This window comes from Nuphar pumila, chromosome 11, assembly GCF_984573655.1.
Source record: "Nuphar pumila chromosome 11, dmNupPumi1.hap1.1, whole genome shotgun sequence".
NCBI classification, from domain to species: Eukaryota; Viridiplantae; Streptophyta; class Magnoliopsida; order Nymphaeales; family Nymphaeaceae; genus Nuphar; species Nuphar pumila.
This window is the reverse complement of record NC_143259.1, coordinates 19,219,291-19,237,804: the sequence shown is the minus strand read 5'-3', so window position 1 is coordinate 19,237,804 and position 18,514 is coordinate 19,219,291. Positions and strand designations below refer to the sequence as shown.

At 38.5% G+C, this 18,514-nt stretch overlaps 1 protein-coding gene across 1 annotated transcript; it reads right to left on the bottom strand.

Moving 5' to 3' along the window:
- Window positions 1–3,427: 3,427 nt before the first annotated feature.
- On the bottom strand, window positions 3,428–16,452 carry LOC149822146 (histone-binding protein MSI1-like). Its single transcript, XM_089980643.1, has 6 exons — window positions 16,024–16,452; window positions 13,495–13,821; window positions 11,972–12,124; window positions 8,904–9,028; window positions 7,703–7,798; window positions 3,428–3,839 (listed from the first exon to the last, which is right to left on the bottom strand). The coding sequence occupies exons 1-6, from the start codon at window positions 16,366–16,368 to the stop codon at window positions 3,611–3,613; spliced, it is 1,275 nt and encodes a 424-aa protein (XP_089836769.1). The 5' UTR covers window positions 16,369–16,452; the 3' UTR covers window positions 3,428–3,610.
- Window positions 16,453–18,514: the final 2,062 nt, after the last annotated feature.

Genomic DNA, 18,514 nt, shown 5'->3' with positions numbered 1-18,514 from the left:
ATTTTAGCAATGTATTTGGCTTTAATTTTTGGTGTACTGTTTTTAGACATGTCAATCTTTGTTCTGAAAAATTATCAAAAGCTATTGCACTGTTTAGGTTGTTCTCTGTTTAGGTTGTTTTGATTAACTATCCAAGGGATAGGCTGGTGCAGATAGACCTATTCTGGACAGAAAAACTGGTTTCAGTGTCCAAACTTTTAAAAATTCATTTCTAATGATTTTAACCTGCATTTAGCTAAGACATGTGTTCATCCACTTAATTCTTTTGAGAGTCAGATTCATTATTTCTGAATTTTAGAAGATTATGCATTTCGAGAAAAATTCTGCTTATGCAGTATAGATTTCCAAACTCATATGTACTTGTTGGTTTGGGTACTAAAAGTGGGTCCCACAGTAAGGCACAATTGTGGATGTGAACCTTGTCTGAAATTTAATTGTTTATGTATTGTAAATAAACCTAGCATGGTATGGAACTGCACAGTGGCTTTGATGCATGGTCCGTACACTTTTTTTGCATGTATGGTTTATGGCTAAATTGCATATCATGAAAATTACTTATACATGATGCTTTAATGTATTGCATGATATGACAACATCCTATGTAGTATATATTATGAAATTCTAAAATGTTATGCTTGTGCTGCAAAACTTGAAAAAGGCATGCGCACTGGAAGGCTCAGAAAGTAGCGAGTGGTTTGTTGATGACCAATGTTTTTCTCTAAATAAAAATAATCATAATTGGAGAACTCTGGGTCCACCTTAAAAAGGGTGTGTGTTACCAAAGTAATTTAATGAATCATGGGTCCACCTTAAAAAAGGTGTATGTTACCAGATTCATTTGTGAATTATGAGTCCATCTCGAAAGGGTATGTTATCGAATTCGTTTGGGAGTAATTTGATGAACTCTGGGTTCACCTTGAAAAGGGTTATGTTACCAGAGTAATTTAATGAATCATGTGGATTGCAAACATACCATGAATAATTGAATGTTAACCATGAACATGTGTTGATTTGATATTCTATGAATGAATATGTTTATAATATCTACCTGCCTAAATTGTAGCATGATTATTATTTTAAATGCATGTTTATGGTGTGCTTAGTTCTATATATGATCCATTTGTAGTGACTCAATTAAAATCCGACCTCTATATTATAACTACGCAAGTGATGAGTAGACATACTGGAGTGATGGCGGGATGCTGCGGGAAGAGCCAAGGGCCAACTATTTGGGTTCTGAAGTTGTTTGGACACCTATTTTTATTGGGGTTGTTTAAATTGTTTAAACTCTTATTTATAAACTTGTGGATGATGATATTAAATAAATAAATACATGTTATGGTTTAGTTTTCATGGTGTACATGTAACACACCTGGGATTGTTAACCAAATGGGGTTTTTGTTGTATTTTCGCTCTTATCATAAAGGATTGGTTTTTTAGTATGCATTAACTAAAAAAATTGCAAAAACAATTATTAAAATACAGAACCCTGAAACAAAATCATATTGAACAAACCCTAACATCACATAAACTAGATTTAGCATGCATTCACTCAATCGATTAACAAAAAAAACAAAAAAAAAGTCCAGTTTTAACAACACATAGAAAGTTACGTCACTCACCAGAGAGGGTCAACGGAGAGGGAGGCATCACTTGCAGGAGGGAGGGTCGCCGAAAAGGAAGGCATCACTCGCCATAGGGAGGGTCGCCAAAGAGTGGGAGTTTCGGGGTCAGGGTGAGAGAGGTGAGAAAGAGTGGGTGTGGAAGAGAGAGAGGGTCGCGGGGGTAAGGCAGAGTGTCGGGGGTAACTCCCCCCACCCCCAATTTTAATTTTTTCCATTTCATTGTTCCACCCATCCTTGTTCTGTAACAAGGGGGTGGAATGGTGAAATCACGTACATGAGATGCAGCGGACACGCCTTCTGCGCATCTGCCGCATCCGATATTTGATGGCAACTGCATCCAGTGCAGATGCAGCGTCCCTCGCGACATGCAGACATGACATCAAACAACCCCTTATTTGTGAAGCGAAAGAGGGTTCAAGTATAGGCGTGTGGATAGCCCTGACAAATTTGGCTACTTTGAACTTTGCTAGCCTAGACAGACAAGGAGTGTCACTGTCCCTGAAGACTATGTTGTCCTTGCCAATGCTTGCCTAGTGATCTTTGGGGTTATGCTTACCCAGCTGGACCATGCTCTCTCTCTCTCTCTCTCTCTCTCTCTCTCACACACACACACGGAGACAACATATACCCATAGAGGATTCACTAGTTCCTAACTTCCTAACCAATCTCTTACCCATTCTCTCGTTTTTTTTATAAGTTCCCCGCCAAAGCAGGTAAAACTACAAGTTGGGTCACCGACACCCAAACCCTTACGGGGCCCACCAGTGAAAGGCACTCGCGCACACCCATGGTAGCGAACCTGAGACAAGGGGTCAGCACCTTCTTCCCATGCACACCATCACCCGGGCAACCTGGGTGGAGAGAGAGAGTTAATATGTTGGCACAACTGTTGAAGTGCTTTTCAAATAATTTGTGATTAGCACATCCAAACAACTTAATGAAACCCTACCCACGAAAGCAAGCATGATGAGGCCGTGCAATGGAACAAGCCGTTCACCAGTTCCACAAGGATACATATTAAGGAAAATGCTTTCCAAATAATGGCATTCATATTAAGGAAAATGCTTTCCAAATAATGGCATTTTAAGGCATAAAAGACAAACGCTAGAATCATTTGGCAAAGATGGGGTTTAGCATGCTTTAGATCAAAGGTCTTAGACAAGCATGACTAGCAGAACTGCCCTATCTGGATGACCCAAAGCATGAGGAACCGATCCTGATCAAATTACTGGCGTCCACCCAGGCGCTTGGGATTAACAACATTTCCTGCCAAATGGGGCGACTCAAGCAGGATGAGAACTAAAATGACCATTACCTCAACCAAGGAAGCCAAACAAAGATTGAATGTAAAAAGACTAATGAAAATGGAAACTTGTAAGAATAACAATTCTATAAATACAAATTGGAAACAAGGGCCTAATCTAATCCACCCAAATTTTTTCAACCTTGAAGCAGAAAGTCTAAAACCACATTAAGAAACAAGATTTGGCGCCTTTAAAAACAATAAAACATTTGGAAGCTGCAGGTCTGCAAGAAGGCAGGTTTTAGAGGAATTTGAACTCAAGATCCCTTGGTTTTGATGACCAACTCTTAACAATAAGAATTGCATCCCGGTCTAAGAGAAGCCCATTGGTACTATGGCCATGGGTCCGTAACCTGCCCAACTTGAGCTCCAATGAGCAGCAAACCAGGATAGTTCAAACTATTTGCACTGAATATCTTGTACTACTTAATCTTGTATGATATAAGATCTAAAGCATTAGAGTACTCGAAAGCATTATAACATTCGGAAAGAGAGCCACTAGAAATGAAAGTAATGCCCATTTATGTCCACCATGTACCATGCTCAACTTCTCAAACAGACTAGAGCAATTACAAACTTGCAACAGTAGGTGCGCATACTGCCTGAAAAAATTAGAAATGAAAAAGGGTACAATCAAATCAAATCACTGCACTGCATCTAACCTCAAAGGACTCACAGAGTGCTACGAAGTCCTTGCACTCTCATCTGCTGGCAAATCATCCTCATCATGGTATATGTTCTCGGCCATTTGCCATATTTGAAGAATGTTGTCCTCTGCAACACTAGCGATCACCCAGTCTTCACAAGGATTCCATGAGAAATCTGAGATCTTACTGGTGTGTCCTCCATGAATAAACAGCAACTCTGGTGGTCCATCCTCTGCGTCCTCTGGTGTCTGTTCTTCATCAATCCTATAGTATAAAAATAATACTCAAATTACAATAAGTTGCATTCATGCAAATTTAGTAATAAACATATAAACGACAAAAGATAATCATGATCAGGACAGAAGACGCAAATCTACAAAAGTCAGGTCTTTTGTTGAAAGCCGATCGGTAGGTCAGGCTATTCTGGAAACCTCTGCAAGTATCAGGCCGGAGTTTGAATCCAATATTTCATGTTTAACAGAATGCTCTTGCATTGCCTTCTTGAATTTCTAATTGTCAAAGCCATCTAGAAACCATGGCATTCTATAAATACATTGTTCAGTAAAAAGAAAGGCCCTCAGTGTCTCGAACCGAGCTTTCGGAATGGGGCATGGGCAGTGTGGAGCTCTACTCATTGAAAAATGCATGGATTGTAGGAACGTGCGGTGTGCGTTGGCTTGATCGATAACGTGCGGTGGTAGCATGGCATGCGATAGGCAAAGGTATCGTCGTTAGTGTATCGTTGTATGGCGGCACAAACGTAGAGCGTTGTTTGGTTAAGCAGTGTCACCAGATCAGAGGATGTTGCCTTTGGAGATTTGGTTAAGGACCTCTCGGCTTGCAAGAGGTCTCACGCGTAGCGGTTAAACACACAAAAGTGCATATGGGTTAGGGCTAATTCCCCCAAAGATCACATTAGGTGATTCCAGCCGAATATGGTGACTCGGGGCTAGGCGAGAGAATGTCTGGGCGTCGGTGAATGAGTCTGGGTGGTGCTCTTCGCTATGGTGTTCAATCATCAACTGGTATTCCGACTGGAGGCCGCAATGTCGTGTTCCTTCGGTGTGCGAGGTTTTGTTGTAACGTAAGCATGGAGTCGCAATACGCTCCATGACACACAAGGTTAAGGCAAAGTTTGTATAATTTTCGAAAGTGATAGCTGGTATGAGACAGCTATGCACTAAGTGGCATGGACTAGATAGAATTCGCATTTGAAAATGTACTTGATCAGCTTCCGCTACGCAGCTGCGCACGAGGTGGTGTGCATGGCCAATGAAAATAATTCAGCACATGAAAAAGTGTTGATACGCGGCCTTTGGCCATTAGGCTGACCAGATTGGACAGTTTGGCGCATCGCGGGTTTGCGAAGCATTCTATGCCCGTGACAAATTAGTTGCAAGTGAGCGACTGAAAGGCTTGCGGCGATAAGGACCATCGCGCCGCACTGGCCTATTGAAGAAATAGGCTCGTGATAATTGGCATCAAAGCAGAAAGATTCACGGAGACCTTGTTTATTGTGTGTGACACTGAAGAGGACAATGATAGTTTATCTTGGTTACGCAAATTTGTGCAGCTAAAGTATTGTTGACCAAGCACAAATGCAAGATGTTGGCAGGATGGTATGTATGGGTCATCTTGACCATGATAAGCAGAAGTATTCAGTTGGCTAAAGAAACGTAGATAAGCCAAATATTCCTACCAGTTGTACGTTAGGCTCGCAGGCGGAGCATGACATTTGTGACATTTGTTTTTTGAATGCAGAGAATGCACGTTGGATTCGACTAGATGGATTTGCACCTTTGGGTATGGGAGACTTAACTAAACTTCTATATTCTCTTCCAAGATTGTAGGTTAGCGGAGTGCCCATCTTGAGCAGAATGCTCATTGTTTTGGTTCCTTGAGTTGACAGTTCTTCTATAAATTGTGTGTGCACAAAAAATTGTTGTTCATGGCTCGTCGGTTTAGTTCCTACGGGAACGTTTTACTAACTCTGTGAAAGAGTTACAGCGTGCTGACTCGGGATGAGAGTTGCAGCGTTGGGCCAAGGTGCCCTTGTGAGGGCGAGTGCTCAGGAAAACACTTTAAAGACCGCTTTGGGGTGATACGCAAGAAGGCATTCTCCCACTTGAGGACTAGTTTAGACCGTTGGAAAACTGCAAGTTGATGCTTAAGAGAGTTGATATCCCTGCGGCACGCGTTGGCGGTCGTCTTTCTCTATGAGGACCACGAAGGGCTTGGAATTGCCTTTGCTGGGGTTGAAAAACACCCCAAACATAAGCATCAAGATGACAAGTTTATCGTGAGGGCAAGGATGACATGCTTGTGTATGAAACTGCACTAGGGTCTCACGAGCAAAGAATGCTCGATGTTGATAAAGCACAATGTTGTTTTCTAAGTGATCGAAGGCGCATTAAGGAATATGACATAGCGTGTTAAAGGTTGGGGCGATGGTGGATGAAAATCAGAACAAGTTGAGTATGCTGAAGAAAATGAGTAAACCAAAGATAAGTACAAAGGAAAACTGATATATTTGTTAAAAGTTAAAACTGTGTTCTTACCTGCACTAGCATTGTCAAGGACGATAATGGTTTGGGTGGGAGAGAATGTCCTGAACCGAGCTTTCGGAATGGGGCATGCGCAATGTAGAGCTCTAATGAGTGAAAATTGCATCGACTGTAGGAACGTGCGGTGTGTGTTGGCTTGATCGGTGATGTGCAGTGATAGCATGGCATGTGATAGGCAACGGTATCGTCGTTAGTGCATTGATGTATGGCAGCACAGACGTAGAGCATTGTTTGGTTAAGCAGTGTCAGTTGATCAGAGGATGTTGCCTTTGAAGATTTGGTTAAGGACCTCTCAACTTGCAAGACATTCCACGCGTATCGGTTGAACGCACGGGGTGCGTATGAGTTAGGGCTAATTTCCCCAAAGATCACGTTAGGTGATTCCAACCGAGTATGGTGACTCGAGGCTAGGCGAGAGAATGCCTAGGCGTCGGCGAATGAGTCGGGGTGGTGCTCTTCGCTATGGTGTTCAATCATCAACTGGTATTCGGACTGGGGGCCACAATGTCTTGTTCCTTCGGTGGGCAAGGTTTTGTTGCAGTGTGTGCATGGAGTCGCAATACGCTCCATGGCACACAAGGTTAAGGCAAAGTTTGTGCCATTTTCAAAAGTGATAGCTAGTATGAGATGGCTATGCACTAAGTGGCATGGACTAGATGGAATTCGCATTTGAAAATGTGTTTGATAAGCTTCCGCTAGGCAGCTGGGCCAATGAAAATGATTCAGCAAATGAAAAAGTGTTGGTACGCGGCCTTTAGCCATTAGGCTGGCTAGATTGGGCAGTTTGGCGCATTGCGGGTTTGCGAAGCATTCTATGCCCGTGACAAATTAGTTGAAAGTGAGCGACTGAAAGGCTTGCGGCGGCAAGGAAGGACTGTCGCACCGCACTGGCCTATTGAAGAAATAGGCTCGTGACACTCATAAACATTACTTCAATGTTTCTTTTGGGCAATATAAATGAAATTTAACAAAATATGGAACTATATCATGAAAAAAAAACTTATGTATAGCTAAGCAAATAATAACAGAAGAATGGGCATGGCCCTTTCTGTTAACTTTTTTCAAAATGACGATAACATAGGGATGCTCCTCACACCAAATTCCAAACCCATAGAAATGCTTTAGAGCGGACGCACCCCAGCAGGGACTGACCAATTCCTGCCTGGGCTGTGTCCCGTGTTTGATACACGCTGGCAAGGTGCTTCCAGACAGGACAAATGTACCCCCGCTCATTTATTTTCAAGAGGGCATGTTGGAACCCATGAGCCGCACCTCCACGGGTGCGACTCATGGGTCCTGAACAAACGCCACCCCTAATATTCAGGCATCGTTTGTTCAGTGATTCAAATACGCCATTAATAATTTCATTTCCCAAAGGACCAAAAACTTCCATTCTCCATTTTATTTTATGGATTATGACGTATGTGCACATTTCTTTGGTTGTATTTAAGTTGCATGAAAAACCTTTTTGGCACTCATTTTTGAAAGCTCAAGAATCCAATCACTTTTCTATATGTATTTTACAACAATAAAAGAATATGAATGGGATCGTTTAGAGACAACCTGCTGAGGTCCCAGACCATAAGTCTCCTACCAGCACAGCATGATGCAAGTATAGTCTCATTTTTTGGACTCCATCCAATCTGGAAAACTTCATCCCTGTTTGAGCAGCAGGAAATTTCATGATGACAAGAACTTTAATTGTAAATCTGTAATTAAATAAATCAAACAGCCCTCTCAAAACGACAGCTTTAATGTGACCAATGTATATTCAAACAAGAAAAACTGAGCCATTTCATGAACATGAACATGAACATGAAAATGAAACATGGAGTAAACATACAAAATGAACATAGATCACCAAGAGGTTTTCCCGCTGAGAGATCACCAAGAGGTTCAATTACAATAAATACAAACAGCCAACCTTTCACCCAACAACCAATACACAAAAACCAAGTTAGTTCGTTAGTATCTCAGCTAGGAATATTAATTATGGTTTGTCGTTTGATTAGCCAATTCACTCACTTTAGATTATACCATAAGTTACCAAAAGTATTAGCAGACAAGAATGACAGTGCCAAAGTATTTAGTTGTGCAAGAATAGGAATGACAGTGATGAAGAAAGCTAATTCAGTGGCTTTAGGGCAAGCAGGTGCTAGAATGGTGTTGAACAAAACCAGGGATACTAATTTGTAAAAACCGAGTATAAAACCAACTGAAACACTTATGTTACAGGCACATCCAAAATGAAATGTTACCCCTAGTATCCGCTGCAGCAAGGCCAAATATTGGTCTTCGAGAGGCATCATTCAGTGGCTTCAGGCCAAGCTGGCGCCAGAATGATACTGAACAAAGAGGATGTTGATTGGCCAAAACTGAGCCAAAAACCAAGAAACTTATATTGGAAGCACATCCAAAATGACATGCTCCAACTAGCTTCAGCCACAGCAAGGATATTGGTTTTGGAAGGCATTGCTCAAGGATGGCATAAACACAGTCTATTTTTGGGGATCGCCATGATGACAGAGTGGTAAAATGAATTGGTCAACTTTCACAGCCAGTTATCACCCAATACCGAACACACAGAGAGATAGAATATATCCATTACCATTAACCCAATGAGAAAATGATTGAAATGAAGAAAAAAATACAAATAAACATATTACAAAATACAAATCAAATAAAAGACAGTTTCTCCTCTTTTTTTGAACTTTTTAGACTCAAAGGCAAGTCAAGGTACTTGAAGATGCTTCATTTTACTTACTTGTGACAAGCAAAAGTATGCAACGCACTACTGATCTTCCGAAGGTCAAAAAGCTTGACAGTTCTATCAGTTGATCCCGTTGCTACCACCCACTCATTGAATGGATTAAAGGCAAGGCAGTTAACCTACAAATGCAAAATATTAAAATATGTCAAGAGATTTCAGGATGAAACAAGCTTACATATTTTAATTTGTGATAGTTTATCGGGTTATATGATGCAAGAACTTTTATCAGCACGCACAAAGCACAAATTCATAGACGAAAGAAAAAAAAAAGCAGATTATCTCAAAAAGAGAGAAAACAGAAAAAGAAGCTGAAGTGGAACTGAGGCTTATGTCTGCATTAAAGATATATATAGGGTAAGTTTGGTTGTGTTTTTGAAAAGTGAAAATACTGTTCAAAAGAGATTCACTCTTAAATCTCATGAGAAAGTGAATCTCACACAAATGAGATTCACTTTATAAATCTCACTTTTGGGGTTTGTGCCAACTCACCTTTTGAGGCTTGCTTTTGGGGTTCCATGCTAAAAAAGTTTTAGTATTTGGTTGCTTTTGGGGTACTTCTCAAATGAGATTCACTTTCTAAATCTCATGTGATTCCAAATCATATGAGATGCAACCAAATGTACCCGTAGTATCATTTACAGTTTTTCAAGCAGTGTTATCAGAAGGGGAACCAATGTAATTTCTATTTTGTAAAGTGTGTTATGGGCAAATATAGAAAGCCCACTTGTATTATTTTCTATATAATGCAATGGACAGACTCATGTTCCCACATTGGGAATTGTGGAATAGAAGGAGCAGCAGCCCCAATCATGTCGTCTTCTCTTCTTCTTTGACTATACCATGGATCATAAGGTACCAAATTCTAATACCCTATACTATAATGCTTATTGATGTGTCAACAGAAATCCTACATATGTCAACCCATGTGACATATATTGTTGATAATTTACGCTGATCTTTTCAAAGATAAATATAATAATGAAAAATGTGATGTCTTCAAAATATCACATTTTTTATCATCATAGTGATGTGATAAAAACAACTTTTGTAATATTTTTGCCATTTATATTTTGTGTGATATTTTCTTGAGAAAAACAAGATATTTAAAACATCATGAGAGTTTCCTTTGCAAAGATTTTCGCAAGAACAAGATTTGTGGAATTGGTGTGATCTCTTGTATATTTTTTCGCAAGAACTAATATCACTCTTGACTCAAACATTGCAAATATAATTATTAGTTTTTGAATGGTCCATATGTATAGTTTCATGGTTTATTTAAATAAAGTAAATCAGGAATAATTTAATGTAAATCATAGACAATGGCATCTCTTTCTTGGTTTTGCCATCACTTTCCCTTGCTTACCCCTCACTTCACATCCAAACCTCACCCTGCTTAAACATTTCCACACATTGCTTCTTTTCAGCATTTTGCTTATCAACTCATTCTAAATTTAAACATGTTGCTTCCAACAACTAATTCCCGCACTGCTCACTGCTCCAGCAGCTATGGATGAAACACCAAGTTTTACATGCCTCACAGGCCCAACTCCAAAGCACAACCAGAATAACTTAGAGGCTATTGGTTTTCCACATTTGCCTTGTTTGACATAGAACTTTCTCCTTTGAAAATTAATAGCTTTTTTTTACTTTAGAAGGTTAGTTTGATATGTCTAAGCTTGTATTGGCTACAGTAAGTTCAGCCTGAAATTTGGCTTAGCTCTAACTAAGACCTATTTCAATTGAAACATGACTTAAGCACACTAATCTCAAATTAGTCTAAGCCACATGAGTTAAAGTTTAAAATACCAAATAACAATTTACAACTAAAAAAGTTTCATGTGAAAATGTTCAAATAGCTATTTCGAATAATGTATTACTTTATCTGAGAAACCAAAGTGTAAATTTAAACTGTTAAAAAGGATTATAAATCATGGGAAAGGCATACAAAACATGCCACAGACAGAGATGCTAGTCATGTGGTTTCATATAATATTGCAGAGAAATTAACAAAATACCCTTAATTATTGTGTCAAATTTTTGGAATTACCTTTTTACTATGTCACAGACACGGATGTAGGCACATAACAGAAACTGACACTTGGTATAACATGAGAGTTGTATGAAACATGACATGAGCACACTTGATGCAACATGGGGGTTTTGCAAAACTACGGTCGTACATTATGTGTGTGTGCATTCAAATTTCTTAAGCTAAAATAATAGAGCATCAATAACATCATAAGTGCAAACTCTTGAACAACAATTTTAAATGATTATTTTGTGCATTTTATAACAATTTTGAACTGAAAACTGAATTGTAGTGTAATTAATGATAAATTTAAAAACATGCAAATAAATATAAAATGAATGATCACTATAAATAGAAAAATATGAAGTTAGTGCTACGTGAATACAGGTCTGACTGTGTCCGTGAAGTGTTGTACTGTGTCTAGCGTTGTGCTGATGCTGACACATGAGACACACACAGTAACTCAAGTTTTCTTGTGGCATAGATTGATTAGTTTGAAATGCTTTAAATTCATAAATTATGTTAACCATGTCAATTACGCCAATCCTTAATGTTGATATGAAAACCATGAAAATAGGTGTCACAAGGAACTTTAAGTCTCTGGTTTTTAACTCAAATTCATCAAATTAAAGAAAAAGAAGAAGTCCCTAATTTGATTAAATATTAGATAAGTGATGAAGAGAAACACCATGTTTTCCTTCAAGATATTAGTGAAACCAAGCTTTTAATCATAAAAGACATGAAAAACCCTTAGTTAGCTGGTTCAGATAATCTCATTGAAATCCATTTCCAATGTCACTAGTATCAAAATTCAAATAAGTGCAATGATAATTTGAGTAAGTGCCATAGATCAAAATGGACTCATCTTACAATTCACCCCGACATAATTTAAAGCAAATTATGCTAGAAAGTGGAAAGCAAGAAACCATGAACAAAATGAAAGGTCATATATATGACAACGATATCAAACACAATAAAGATATTGACCATCTCAAAAATAGAATTGCTAATGAATATTATTCATAATACTTACCTCACCTTGATGAGCAATGACCGATTGGATGGGCTTGTTGACTGATGATGACCGCATGTCCCAAATAAGTAGCTGACGATCATCACCTACCGAACCAAACAGGTACTCATGTCTCAAATGCCATGCAACATCTTCAACAACACCCTCATGGACCTATTAGTCAAGATCAACATTTCAATTACTGATCAACATTCGTACACTGGAAGCAATTTAAAGAACTTATTAATCGTCATTCATCAGGACTTCATAAATGATCTTATCAAGACAACAAGCAAAGTAATTTGTGCATCTTGCATGCTGACAATGGTCTAGGAGTAAGCCTCTCTCACTACTGCAAGCTATAAATCACTCCTCCCTCACTTCTCATGCAGGCTCACTTCTCATGCAGGCATTCATTGTCTCAGAATAGCTGCATAATGAGAAATCCTAGTTCAAACCCCGGTGGTGCATGGGTGTGTCTGTAGCTTTCAGAGGCGAACCATGTAAGGCAGGGTGGTCGTGGGCTCCCACACAGGGTTTTCCCTCGCTTCGGTGAGGGTTCCTTGTCATAAAAAAATGAGAAATTCTAGAGGCACAAGATTTGTCACCAAAATGCAGCCACTTGAAGAAATCGCTTTGTCATCACTTGTATGGCCACAGGATATGGAGATGACCTTTTTTAAGGGAGCTTTCTGACAGTAATGGTATATAAATGGAAACGATGAATGAGTAAAGATGGGCATTCACCTGATAACTTGACTATACTCATTTCCAATAAGTGTTCACTCAAGAACCTTTTTTTTTTGTCTAAGACTAGCCAAGAACACAAGCTTACGTGTTAAAGTATTTTTGCTTTATCCTCAAATGAAGAAACAACCTAATATTTACTTGTCAAAAGAGATGACCACCAAATCAGCAGAAAACGCAGAACAGCACGAAAACCAGTATTTGATTTTGCAACCATGACAGGAGCCAATCATTGATGAGATTACAATTCTAAGATAAGAACTCAAAAAGCAGAGCAAGTATCTACTATCTTTAAGAAAGTGCCAACCATTAGGAGCAAAGACTCATGAATATACCTATTGTTCAAAACATTATGATGTTTAAATGAAGTTACTCAAAACAGTGAAAACCCCAAGAATATGATAGTGTTTGCAAGATAGACGACAATAAACTTATCACCATATTATAATGATTCACATAATGTACTTCCATAATCTAAAAATAAGAAGATATCCTTTTCAGATTTTTTACCCTTCGCCCTCCCCAACCACCACACTTACCCGTTTCCCTCAATAACTCTACGGAGGTTTTCTTGAGAAAAAATTCGAAAACTCATCTGATAGATTTTCTTGCAAGGAACTACAGAAGGAAATAAATGGCATAAAACTAACAGCAGAGTTGTCCCTAAGAAACCACGGGTAATATATGGTTCCAATATGAGCAGATAGCTCTTAAGGTAAATTGATTTGGACATTCCAAACTAAAATCAGATTGCAGCCAACATGACAAGATGGCCCCTCAGCCCTTAAAAACTTTACCTTGAATATCTGTTGAGCTTCAAGAGCCTTGTTTTTAGGAGTTGCATTGATATCCCACAAACATATCTGAGCATCATCTGAGCCACTAAGTAGATGACCCTGCTTAAAAGTACTCCAGGACAAACCATAGCCTTCAGTATTGTGGCCTCTCAACCTCAGATCTGGACTACAGGCTCCATCTAATGGGGGCTTAGATGGATGCTTGCTATAATCAAAGACATAGACCTCTGCACTAACTGTCTTTGTTGCAATAATGAAGGAATTTTGAGGCATGTAACGAGCTCGATTGACCTCTCCATCATGATTTATCTGCTGAATTATTTGAACCTGTGAAGGAGAAATTTTAAGAAATTAGAACCACTGCCAAAATGCATAAACCATACAATGTCGATTTTAGTTCCTTCATCAGAAATTGCAACTAAAAAAATTTATCTAATTGAGAAAATATGAGCAAGACAAGCACTTACAAAAACGGCCTTAGCCCCCACCTGATGCATAGAAATTATATATAGCCTTTTAGGGAAATCAAGGGATAGAAACCCGACCGACTAGGATTGTTCATGCAAATATCCAAATAATGAGGTTGAAAAGCATTAATGATTTCTGCCTGATAAAATAAATTGAAGCTTTTGACTCCATGGAAAAAATAATGTACAGCCTAACATTAGCTCTCGGGTTAAAGAAAGCCTCAACTATGTACCACTTTATACGAAATGAAAAGCATATGGTAACGGAAATTAAGGGCTCCTTCGTTCTCACAAAAATAATAAGTTGCCTACAAGGAAAAGAAAGGGAAAAATAAAGAAATAAATTAAGGTTTTGACTCTTTTAACTGCCTACTAGGAAAATTATAAAACTGAACTGATGAGAAACAACTGAAACATCAGGATCTCACAATCATTAGGAATTAAGCTTCAAGCTAAGCAAAAAGATAAAAAAAGAAAAAAGTTTAGGCAAAAGAAAAGAGGGAACATAAAGCACTAAAAATTAGGGGTTTCAACCTTACCATGTATTGCAAATGGAAAGAAACATAATAACTATAAATGTGTCATCCACATTATTCCGGCATTATCTCTCATGCAAAGACAAGAACAATTTGAAAGAAAAAGTAAAAATTTCCAATAGTAATAATAATAAAATTTTCCCACAGTTCAACCTGAATCCTAAACTTGCCTCTAGTCAAGCTCTGACTGATTGTATTAAAACTAGAAGGAACCAGCGAGCCTCAAGACCTAACAACATTCCTCACTCCAAATAAAGAACCCTTCAAGAAAGCACAACAATACAGAGCATAGAGCATCATATCACCAACTTCACCTAAGAAAAAAAATAGATTCAAAACAAGGGTTTTCATTTTGTACAGACAACATGGCGATACTTCAAGCACAAAAATCCTCATAAAAAGGATTCTACTATTTTCTGCCCCTCTATGTGCAAAAAACAAAGACATGAAATATCAGGAAAAAGTACCACCATTCTGTAATATAAGGAACTTTAAGGGCCTACTTATCACAAATAATGCATTTTCTACAAAGAAAAGAGAGGAAAACCAGAAAAGTAGGATCTTGATCCAACCACGTAATCTCTACAAGGAAAAGCACATACTGGAGACTCCAAAAGCGACCAATACAGTGTAAACATTTGGTCACACAAACTTGAGCCTAATCCTACAAACCGAGAGAGAGAGAGAGATGGAAAAGCTGAAAGCTTTAGTACACTATCAAAGATTAATCTGGAGACAAAAACACACAAAAAGTTAAGTTTCAACCTTAACAGTAGTCACAGAAAAGAAGATGCAAAGATAGTTCTCACCAACGTCAGTGCATCTCCTCTCCAGAAAAAAGGAATAAATTCACCGAGAAAAACTCCCCCATTATTTCATATAAATATTAAACTCTAGCGTATATTCAACACATTACAACATAGTCAAACTGCAAACCTAATAAGATAAGCTACTTTTAAAAAAAATAACCAAAAATCTAGCAGAAATCAAAACAGACAAACCTAACCTAGTGCAAACCCTAATCACATTAGGCCCTAAATAATAATAAAACTCAACGGCCACCGTGAGAAGCCACTCGGGATCAAGAATATCGAAACCGACCCAACCAAAAATATCAAACCCTAACCCTAGGCAAATCCCAGGAGCCCAAACAAAACCTACAAACCAAAACAGCACCTTTCATCCTTTTGACACCTAACCCTAACCCTAGGAAAATCAAAACCGACCCAACCAAAATTATCGATTACTCAGAAACCGGCAAAGTATAAAACCCTAAATAAAAATAACAAAAGAAAAAACAACAACAATCCCAAAACCCCAATAAAACCCACAAACCAAAATTGCACATTTTCATGCTTTCCACCCTAACCCTAACAAACAAGGTCAAAAAATTAACAAAAAGGAATCAATTACTCAATGGAAAAGAACCAGCAAAGCAAATCAAACCAAGAGGCCGCCAACACAAAAAGGGGTAAAAAAAAGAACCACGGGGGAAGAAAGAAAGGGAATGGCAAAAAGGAAAGTACCTTGCCGTTGGTGCAGCCGAAGCCTCCGATCTCGGCGCGCTCATCGTCGTACTGGCGGGCGTCGTTCTCGGCGTCCTCGAGGGGGAGCTGGACCTGGGCGAGCATGAGGTAGTTGGGCTCGTTGTCGGAGGTGTGGGTGCCGAGGATCATCTTCTGGACGGAGTGGTCCTTTCCTGGTGGCTCCTCCCGGTCGGGGAGCCACTGGACGGTGAGGGATGGCCATTCGAGGGCGTGGGTGATGACGAGGTCGTAGAGGAAGGGCGTGTTCTTCTTCCAGATTTTGTACTCTTCGTTGATCAGTCGCTCCTCGATCTCCCCTCGGAACCCTTCGTCGTCCTTAGCCATCCCCGCCGTTGCCTGTTCTTCCTCCTCTTCCTTCTGTCTTGGCGGGAAAACCCAACGGCTACACCTAGAACCACACACAGAAGAAGATTCTCGAAAGGAGTCTTTGCCTTCTTATTTATAGGGATTTTTCCAAAATTATCGTGACTTATGGGGGTGATTCTCAAAATCATCCCCACCTTATAGTCATTGTCAACATTGCCCCTGCCTTTTACATATTCATGTGCACCCATTGAAAGAGTAGATGAAAACCGTTTAACCATGGCAAAATAAACTTTGTTACTCATCATCAACGGCTGTTATCATTTTTTAAACGTCTTTGCCATATATAGAGTAATGAGAAACTCATTTTGGCATGTATTTTAGTATATGTAGTATAAGCACCATCAATGAGAATACCTCTATGGCTACTAATGATGATGGCTATTCTCTGGCTATAATGTCATAAGAAAATTTTCCCTGTTTAAAGGTTTAATGCAACAATTGGAAATCCTTACAATAGCTTCTTTTTGGTAATAGGACTAGGACTCAGGTTACTCAATTTATGGTGGTTCTATTTGAAATCATATTGGTTGGTGTCTCACATCCTTTCATCACCCAAGAATACCACCAAAACAATGATAATAAACAACAGTCACAATGTGAAAGCCAAGTAGATCATCATTCTGAAAAGCAAATGCACCAAATTCATTGCTAAACACATCATTGATACAGATATGCTAATGGGTGGAAATGTGCACAAGCTTGGGATACATTGGTTATTTTATTTATTAACCACTTAACTATAGTCAACGTTTGATCATGGTTGAAGCATGAATTTCTCTGTCTTAACAATGAAAAAAGGTAAGAATGATTTTGTGAACAGCTACCAAACAGGAATGATTTTGAAGATGGTTTATAAGATAATTTTGGAAAAAAACTTTGTTTATATCATCTTCTGATTTATGAAAGTTTAACTTTTAAACGTAGATGCTTTAAAAACAATTGTAAAACTATCAAATTCTAATTGGGAGTCATCCTATCCTTGCTGTTCATTTATTTGGGTTGCTAACCTGGCCCATTTGGTAAATCCTAGCACGATGTAAATGGGTAAGTAGGGTTTAACCGCATCTAGCATAATCAAAACAGGATTTGTATTAAGGGTGGAATGAATATGATATCAGTCAACCCTAAATCCATATCCAACTTGCTCAACATATGATATGAACATGTATTCGGGTTCAAATTTTAATCAAAGTCAGGATTTTTCAGATTCACTTGCAAAACTTGATAAAGAATATAAATCTGATTATTAATTGGATCCCATTTTGGGTACCGAATCAAACAAAATGGAATCGAGTTTGGTCATATATCCAACATGAATTCTAATTCTGGTTTTATTTATAGGGATATAAAATGGGTCGAAAAGGTAGCACAGAGTGTTATTTTTTGGGATGTAACCTCTGGTCAAATCTAGGCACCACAGAAATCCACCTTACCGAACCTATCTTAAATTGATCTTGACACAAATTCAAAGTTAAATGAGCGAAAAATAATACCGAATCTGAAAGCATTAGCTAATCGGATATATCGGATATATATTTCATATGTAACAAGTCATATTATCCATGGGATTCAGTTGGACTTGAATTCAAATGCTTACCACATCCAATTAATTGAATCCTTCTCACTTTGCCGAAATTGACTAATTAAATTTAGATTCAACTGGATATCGACTAATTGGATATTTGTTAACATTTCTATATATTTCTCAAAAGATTGAAAGGTTGTTAGTGGATCAAACCAACATTAGATTTTAATGAATCCACACATACATGGATCTCATTCTGAGATACTAGTATCAGGTCGAGTCCAAGTTTGCCCCCATACATTTGCAATAGTTTTGATATTCACCCCTCATTTAACTGAAAGCTCATTTAAAGTCAAGATGTACATCTACAAATATAACACGACTTTTGCAAATCATTTTTATGAATGTCTCGAAATGTGTGAACCTCCTTTAACTAAATACTCATGACATATGTCCACATATAGTATGACGTTCAAAAATTGTTTTTGTGAATATCCCAAATATGTGAACCTCTTTTAACTAAATACTCCTAACGTATATAATTATTTTTATGAATGTCCCCAAATGTTTGAACATCCT